This window comes from Cryptomeria japonica, chromosome 6 (assembly GCF_030272615.1).
Source record: "Cryptomeria japonica chromosome 6, Sugi_1.0, whole genome shotgun sequence".
NCBI classification, from domain to species: domain Eukaryota; kingdom Viridiplantae; phylum Streptophyta; class Pinopsida; order Cupressales; family Cupressaceae; genus Cryptomeria; species Cryptomeria japonica.
Window position 1 is genome coordinate 566650327 of NC_081410.1, and position 8915 is coordinate 566659241.

The 8915-nt window shown below is 35.6% G+C and overlaps 1 protein-coding gene across 1 annotated transcript; it reads left to right on the top strand.

Annotated features, from left to right (window-relative positions):
- Nucleotides 1–5745: 5745 nt before the first annotated feature.
- Nucleotides 5746–7602, top strand: LOC131049352 (pectinesterase-like). The gene is made up of 2 exons (XM_057983399.2): nt 5746–6815; nt 6911–7602. The coding sequence occupies exons 1-2, from the start codon at nt 5780–5782 to the stop codon at nt 7600–7602; spliced, it is 1728 nt and encodes a 575-aa protein (XP_057839382.2). The 5' UTR covers nt 5746–5779.
- The last annotated feature ends 1313 nt before the right edge of the window (nt 7603–8915 follow it).

Genomic DNA, 8915 nt, shown 5'->3' on the forward strand with positions numbered 1-8915 from the left:
TGGAAATATTTTGAATTCAGAGAGAATGAGCGGAGGTTGACAATGATTAGTTTTCTTGCACAATAATTCCATTAATGTGAAGCACCTTTCCAAGGTAAGATGGAATCACTAATGTTTGTTTGATTCGCTGCATATGGAGGCCATAATATTCAGAAAGAAATCAACAAAAGGAAATACAAATTTTGGACATGAAAGACAAAACATGTAAATTTTGGAGAGCGATAAGTAGATTATATACTTGATGAAGCTAATTCCAATGAATGACATTACCATTGAAATTTGAAGGGATACAAGTTGGTGGGGCCTTCATGTACAGACTTGAAGAAGGGCTCTCTTTCAGTATTTTGCATTAAGTATCACAAGGCTAAATTTTGACGAGAAATGGTAGAAAACAGCCATGAGTTTTTGCAATCCGATTGTATAGTCATTTGAGGCCAAGAACTATTCCAGAGAGGTGAGATTGCCTCATTGAAGTTGCTAGTTACATTGTTAAAAGCTGCCATCTTTGGATACAAATTTCTTTAGCAAAACTCATTATTATGCATGCAAAAAAAGCATAGTAAGTTTATTGATTTTGTTATGTACTGGAGAGATATAAGTAGATTTTGTTGATTGAAGAAAGTTAACATCATTGGTGTAAACATTATCAATTGATGTAGAGCTTATAATAGTATGATACCAAAATTTGAGATACAAAAATGAATGATGTGTGTAATTACTAAACTCTCGATTGCTTATCGTCACGTTCTCAAACTCAACATCATTAGAATTCGTATGCCACCCTAATTTGAATGGTTTGTGGTGGAAGAGACTAACATTCAATGTTGAAGTTTTACAGTGATTGTTATACTTCACGGGACATTTACTTGGATTCATTATATCCTGTTTTCTTATATTGCAGATTCTTCTTGTTATTGATGTCACTTTAAAAGTACTTCGTACAAGATTCTCTGTACTTCACCTTTTCTATTCATGGCCAGATAGTTACCGAGTCAAACATTAATAGCCACTTTGTATAGTCTTGACTAGACCTTAATTGTTTTTAGTCTAGAAGCCTAAGAATTCAATATCATTGTGATCAACATAATTTAATCAAAGAAAATGGTAGACTATCCATGCACTCACCATCAAGCCGTTCAACAATACTTTTATCATCCATTTCAAAGTAGTTGGCTTTTCCATTTGATGTAGATCGATTCGAGGGAGCTTGGAACTGCTTCTAAATTTCGAAGGCATTTTTGTCGATCACATGCAGTAAATGGTCTACACAGAAGAGCACGTAGAATTAGCAAGTGTGTATACGGAAGAGTACGTGGAAACTGATTGTCGACAAACAAACATAATTAATGTTTAGTCAAAACTATACAAAATGGCTATAAATTTTTGACTCGGGCAACTATTAGCAACGTGGAGAAAGGGCAATCTGCAATAAAAGAAAACAGAATATAATAAATGTAACAGTGCATGTTTGTCGTGGGCTTCCTTGCAGATTATTCTTATTATTGATGTCACTTTAAAAGTATTTTGTACAAGAGTCAAACATTTATAGCCGTTTTGTATAGTTTTGACTCAAATAAAGATGTCTCCTACAATTGTAATCAACCTAATTCAAATAAAGAAAATGGCAGACTATCCATGCAAATCCAATGCATCAAAAAGATTCGCTACCAAACATTTAAACATCCATTTTAATGTAGTTTACTTTCCCATTTGATGTAGATCGATTTCAGGGAGCTTCTTAATTTCGAAGGCATCTCTATCGATCACATGTTGTAAGTTGTCACTTGTGTGCAAATGGAAGAGTACGTGGAAACGAATCATTTTGCATTGTTTTTCCTGACTAGGATGTCTTTTGAAAGTGAAGGGCGTTCACTTTCAAATAGAGAAAAGGTCAAATCTGGAACCATCTACCCTACCCCGTGGCTCTCCCTAAGCTATTCTCTATTTGATCCTACAAAAGTCTTTTATTCACCTCCATGTTGATATTCAAGATCACTTCATTATTCCATTTGCCAATAACCTGTTTGTTGGTAAGTTAATTCCACCTCATAGCACGTTTGTTAATGCACTTAATATAATTTAAATTCAATTAATTTTAGTTCCATTATTTGTTAATCTATTTAATATGATTTGAATTCAATTCAGCAGGTAACACCCATCATTTTGGTTGGGAAGGAATAATTTGCCTCTAATGAATTGGTAGATCTTTCACAAATTTAGTTCAAAGTTTCAATATAACAAATTTTAAATTATTAAGGAGTATGTTTTCAAAGATCTCTTAATCTGAGCTCAAATTCTTGATTAGATTGTATTTTATAGAATATTTCTCTATGCTTCAAACGAATCAGCGTTGAGTTGGTATCTTCGCTTACCTATTACATTTGTAATGTAAATTGATTTTTTTGAACTAGCGGCTAATTTATTGTTTTTCCTATCTTGTTGGGATTTTTAGTAATCAAATACACTCTTGGGGTAAAAATTTTATTGTATATATTATTTTGGGAATTGCTAAGATTAGGGGTATTGTAGAGGTGTTGTCACACAAAAAATTAAGTCCATAATTTAGATAGTGATTACACTTAGTCAAGTAATTTGGTGAGTCCAAAAGAATGGAGATGTGAATAATGTAAATACTTCCTACCTATAAATATGATATATTATTTATATTTTGTTGCACACTATGAGTATGTTACTCTAAACAATTATGTTTTGTTGAAGATTATATATTAAAACATTCTTTAATGAGGTAAGGTGTGGCATTAGTTTGGTATTAGAGCATATGAAGATATTAGGGATGGAGATATTGTGAGAAGAATTTTATTGCTCTTTAGATATGTCTGATGATATTGTGAGAACAATTCATTGATCCATGAAATATACTATCAAATTAGAATTATCATACATATTGCATACTTAGTTATTCAAAACAATTTTATATTATTTCATATGAATCGAATGGATGATTATTACAATAATTATAATATTTTAAAATTTGATTACATTTTCAAATCATCAATACAACCATGTTAGCGAATGTGACAAGAGAAAACAATTAGAATAAAGAATAGTTTGGAGGCATTCTCTTCATAATACCTATAGTGTGTTCTTCTAGAACAAGACATGGCATGGTTGAAATCCTAAATAAAATATACAGTTTGTGTAGCCTCTAGATTCTACTAGCACAACCAACCTATCTTTTAAAATGATCCAAAAAAGACTTTAACATCTTTCTAGGTGTGAAACACTAACCTATTGCATTATAGCAATACCAAATTCGCAATCATAGATGAATGATACCCAAAATGAGAACCTTAAATCAAAGGACGAGCTAGGCATTGATCTCAAGTTGCTTGGAAACCTCCGGGATTCATGGTGGTTATTAGAAATAAAAATTTGGTGCTTAACTTTCAAACGTAAACCAGTTTTTAAAATTTCATCTTTTCATTCCTAGTGTTAGTAAGGTACCAAGGCCTAGGACAAAACTATTTAGTAAGAAGAAAAAGTGGGAGAAGGTGAGAATCTAGAACAACTGAGGTGCCCCCAAGTCCCAAGGGGAACCTGGGAGTGAGCACCTGGAAGAAAACTTGCACTAGTAGATATCAAGAATGGAAGAAAACTTGGAACTAAAACCTTGATGTTACAAGTTTTTATGTTAACTAACTTTTAGGGAAAAATCATGGGTCAAGAGATAGGAGAAATTGAGGACTTGGAACTAAAACCTTGTGGTTTTAACTTTAAATTTCCACCCAAATTTTTGCTTCTACAAAGAACATAAGAGCAATGCGACAAGAGGACCTAGAATCTTTAGTTCCATGTTCCTTTTGAGGTTTGGATCCTACAAGACACCAATAAGAGATAAGCATCCATAGTGCTTGAAAAAATAGTCAGCACCTCCAAAACAACCATGAAGGTAGGCTAATAGAAACAACATTGAGCCACATAGGAGACAAATATAGAAATTACCAAAAACTTGTCAACTACTCACAAGGTCATGAGAACCTTATCAATAGCCAACAAGGGTTTCCAAACAACACCAAACCATCAATTCTAATTCATAGCCTTTAACATTGTTTTTGATATAGATAAATGGGTTTTACATGGACCCAAAACCAAAAGTTTTACAAAAGTCGGCCATCAGCCAAATAGACATAAACCAGCAGCAAAACAGGGAAGCACCCCAGAACAGAAATGAAAGTAAAAGAGACATAGACACCAGACCATGAATTCTAATTCATAGCCTTTAACATTGTTCTTTCATCTAACTTTCTCTATTAAACATGGTTTTTCTCTTCACCTTCACTTTATTTTAAATAAGTTCTAAAAATTATGTTGAGGTTCACTAAGGTAGCCTTTTTGGGAGACAACAAAGATTCCTAAACCCTATCCATTCATAGAAAATCCCTTCAAAATATTATCATATTTTAGTTTCAAAAGATTTTGCAAACCTATTCAATATTGGAAAAGGTTGTAAGAACCTTGTCAGAAGCAAATAGATGGTATGAAACCTCCTTTAAATTCCAACAAGCGTCAAATGGAACGACATCTAAATATTTATAAAAAATTTGTTAGCCTTCGATAAGGTTGTGAAAATCATGTTGGGAGCTAACAAAGGTTATAGATGCTTTCTACCTTTTTGGAGCATGATGAGTTGACATGTTTAACAATTGAAACAATAAATTTAGAAAACCCATGTTGGTTGCTAATACAGTTGTGATAACCTTGTTGGCTCCTAATGAAAGTTTCAAATCCTTGGCGAAATGTCAACAATAAAAGAACTTACATGAACCTTCAGGAGGTTAAAGGAATCACATTGGGGGCTAAATTTAAGCTTGTAACAACCATGTTGGGAACTAACATGGTTTCTAAAACCATTCAAGAAAGCTAACATAACATTTTACTTCTTTGGTTTTTCTAATTGAAAAAAATTGGTTGATGTGAAAATCCAAGACGACAAGAGAAAAGTACACATACGAACACAAAGGCATAACATTATCTCATATTGATTTTAAGTTTGGGTGTAAAAAAGACTGAAACAAGAACGAACAAAAGCAAAAATAATACAATAAATTTAAGTCTCCACACAAAGAAGATGCATTAATCAAGGGTTAACAACCTGGAGTTGATATAACTTGCAAGTTAAACTTAATTTTTGTTTCTAACACAGTCAAAAGAATTTACTGTTCAACTGAATGCATAGAGATCAAAAAGTAAACAGAATCTAGAAGATTGAACTGTGAGAGGAATTTCATTTATACTATTCAATACATTTTACTTTACTAATTTTGGCTAACGAGAACAACTTTTATACATGTCGTTTCTTTATCAATCAGAGAAATAGAACATTGTGATCGATAAGCCCTTAAGGCTGCAAATTATTGTGCAAAGAATGAAAAGTTTTAAAGTGGCTGCTAAACATGTTTAATCTAAATGACCACAATGTAATTATATTCCAACGTTGAATGCTACACTAGATTCTACGAATACAAGGTTCTCGTAGCTGCTGAATTTGACAATAATAGAGAAAAAGGAAATCTACGACAAGCAATTTGGCAACGTAAGCGAATGAAAATTTCAAAATTGTCAACAAAGACCTATCGCTCAGTTCTCAATGGATCACTACCATGTCACGGAATCGCATCCTATAAATTGCAACGCTTGGCACATTGGAGATTCAAACCATCCATTAAATTTCTTCCAAGAAGCTTTAAGCTTACTTTTTGTCCTTGCACTCCAAATTCTGTCCTCGCCTGTGAAACAACAGAAGCATTGGCTTAACAACATGAAGAGTGGTTATGCCAAAGTTGATGAAGAGAAAGCAGAAAACTCGAAAAGCAGAAGCGTGGTAGTTGCTCTGACGTCAATTCTCGTTGTGGCCGCACTCGTGTTTGTGGCTGTCAATGCTTCTGTGACCTCAAACGACAATGCTCATCATCATCGTCATGCTTGGAGAACGGTCTCCAAAGTGGCGAACACAGCGTGTAGCAACGCCCGTTATCCTGAGCGATGTATCTCGTCCATGGCTTCATATCCTTCTTCTCAGACTGCCAAGCTTCCTGATCTCGCAAAGTTCGCCTTCCAAGTGAGCTTGCAAAGAGCTCAAAAAGCCCACGACTTCGCCCTCACACTTCAAAACAAGGTGATGAATGAAAGAGAGCGAGCGGCGTGGCAAGATTGTTTGGAGCTCTTCGAAGATACCATCGATCGTCTCAACGTCTGCTCGAACAACGGTTCCTTACACACAGACTCCCCTATTTGGCTGAGTGCAGCTCTGACAAACCAGGAAACCTGCTTGAACGGATTTCGTGATCTCAATATGAGTGCCACCAATCCCATCAGGGCTCTCATGTCCTCCAGAGCTGTCAATTTGTCAGAACTAGTCAGCAACTCGCTCTCCATGTTCAAGCTCTCCACTTTGCCTCCCAAGACCATTAATAACCGCCGCCTGCTATCTGTAATTAACGGAGATTTCCATTCCCACCATGGCCGTGAGAGTAAAGACGGATTTCCCGAATGGCTATCAGTGGGAGATCGCAAGCTATTGCAGGCGTCAAGCCCGGCCAGCCAAGCGAACGTGGTGGTAGCCCAGGACGGTTCTGGCAATTACCGAACAATCACCCAAGCAATCAACGCTGCACCCCAGAAGAGCAGCAAAAGATACATCATTTATATTAAGGCCGGAACATACAAGGAGAACATCGACATATCCAACAAGATAACCAATTTGATGTTGGTGGGAGACGGCAAGGACAAAACCGTGGTGACTGCAAGCAAGAGCGTCCAAGACGGCGTCACTACCTTCAAAACTGCAACTGTCGGTAAGACTTCAAAACCAGGAGATAGTAGTTTAGAATTTGCCCAAGTGAATTTTGTGATTGATTTTGTATTTGTGTGTTTGTGCGTGCTTTTGCAGCTGTTTCTGGCAACGGATTCGTGGCAAGAGATATGACGTTCGAGAACACGGCAGGGGCGGAGAAGCACCAGGCGGTGGCACTTCGAGTAGGGTCTGACCGTTCGGCGGTGTACCGGTGCAGCATCAAAGGCTACCAAGACACTTTGTATGTCTACTCCCTCCGCCAATTCTACCGCGAAGTTGATATCTACGGCACCGTGGATTTCATCTTCGGCAACGCAGCGGTCGTCATCCAGAACAGCAATATCATGGCCCGACGTCCCATGAGCAACCAGATGAACACAATTACTGCCCAGGCAAGAACAGATCCTAATGAAAACACCGGAATTTCCGTCCAGAATTGCATATTGTCAGCGTCTTCTGATCTCGAAGCTGTGAAAGGGTCCATCAAGACATACCTGGGGAGGCCGTGGAGGGAATACTCTCGCACTGTGTTTATGCAATCCACTCTGGGTGATCACATAGACCCTGCTGGTTGGTTGGAATGGGACGGCAATTTCGCTCTGAGCACGTTATACTACGGGGAATACAGCAACACCGGAGGTGGCGCAGGAACGTCAAAACGTGTGAATTGGCCTGGGTTTCATGTGTTGACCAGTGCCACTGAAGCCGCCAAGTTCACAGTTGCTCAATTAATCTCTGGGATCTCATGGATTCCTGCTACAGGAGTCGCTTATACTTCAGGCTTGTAACTCATATTTAATATATACCTGTTTACTTCTTTTTTTTATTGCTATTCAATTTGTTGTATAAACATCGCGAATAATTGGCTTACGCCTTCGCAGCAATCTGCCACTCATTTATTCTCAGTCAAACAGTGTTAATAAACACCGTTGAAATTGTCATGTACGTTTGCTTCCTCTCCTTGCGGCAATCTATGGAATAATATGGAAGCGCCAATATTTAATTAAAGAGTATGGGGATAATTAAAATGTGGATAAATGCGTGACGTATCAAATAATTTTCTGTGTTGAGTGCAAGGTGCTGGTAGAAGATATTCTTAAAGGTTTGGACAAATCTTTATTATTTAAAATTTGATAACTATCAAATCTTTATTATTATTTGATTTATTGTTTAAATCTAATGAATAATTTGTTTGGGTTATTTATTGTCGACCAACATTTTGAAGAAATAATGTTATAATTGTCATATATTTTTGTTTGCTTTTCTTGTGACAATCTATGGAATAAAGGTAGTGGCAATAAGCCAAGTCTTGTGGCTTCAATATTTAATTAAAGATGTTGGAGTATTTTATTTACTTTCAAATTAAAATATAGATCTATAATTCATCATATAATTAACCATGTGAAATTGAGTAATAAGATCAATATAATAGATAGGCAATGCAAGATTGATAATAGAAGTGAAATGCATGCAACACATGGACTAAGAGACTAAGTATAAACCATTCAACTAGCAATCTCCTTCAAAGAATTGTTCTTCTACTCTACAGCACAAAAAAAACTTATAGTGTATGTAGCTCAATGCTAAATGCCAGTTCCCTCAAGAGAAAAAATTACTCAACTTTATGATTCACAATATTCTATGTCATTATTCATATAGGGAATTGTATTGTATTTTTTAGGTTGGTTTTAGCTAGACCATTAAGGTCTCACAATAAATCTATTGTTGACTATAATGAAGAAAAAATAATAAAAGAACCCTCTATTTTATAAAAATGTTTTTGACTTATCATTTCAGGTTAAAAGTACAAACTTGTGTCACACTTTTATAAAGGAAATGGTCAATGCTAATTCAAATTTTTAAATTAAATCAATAGAAAGTGAAACTCCTACATCTGACCACCTTAACTTGGTCAAAACCTTAGGAAATTTAATTTTTTTTAATTTTTCCCTACAATAGATGAAGCATAGGATGTGACGCATGTTTCAGATTCAAAAAATGTTATACCGTTTGAAAGTTATGAGTGTTTTTCAATCAGTCTATCAATTGGGAATTTTGTCAGAATTCAATTAGAAAATAAATAATAATTATTTATTAAAGC

Bases quoted from the DNA above. Each gene is read 5' to 3' on its own strand.
- LOC131049352 (XM_057983399.2), top strand. From the start codon at position 5,780: ATGAAGAGTGGTTATGCCAAAGTTGATGAAGAGAAAGCAGAAAACTCG. The intron at 6,816-6,910 runs GTAAGACTTCAA...GTGCTTTTGCAG, and splicing joins CTTCAAAACTGCAACTGTCG to CTGTTTCTGGCAACGGATTC.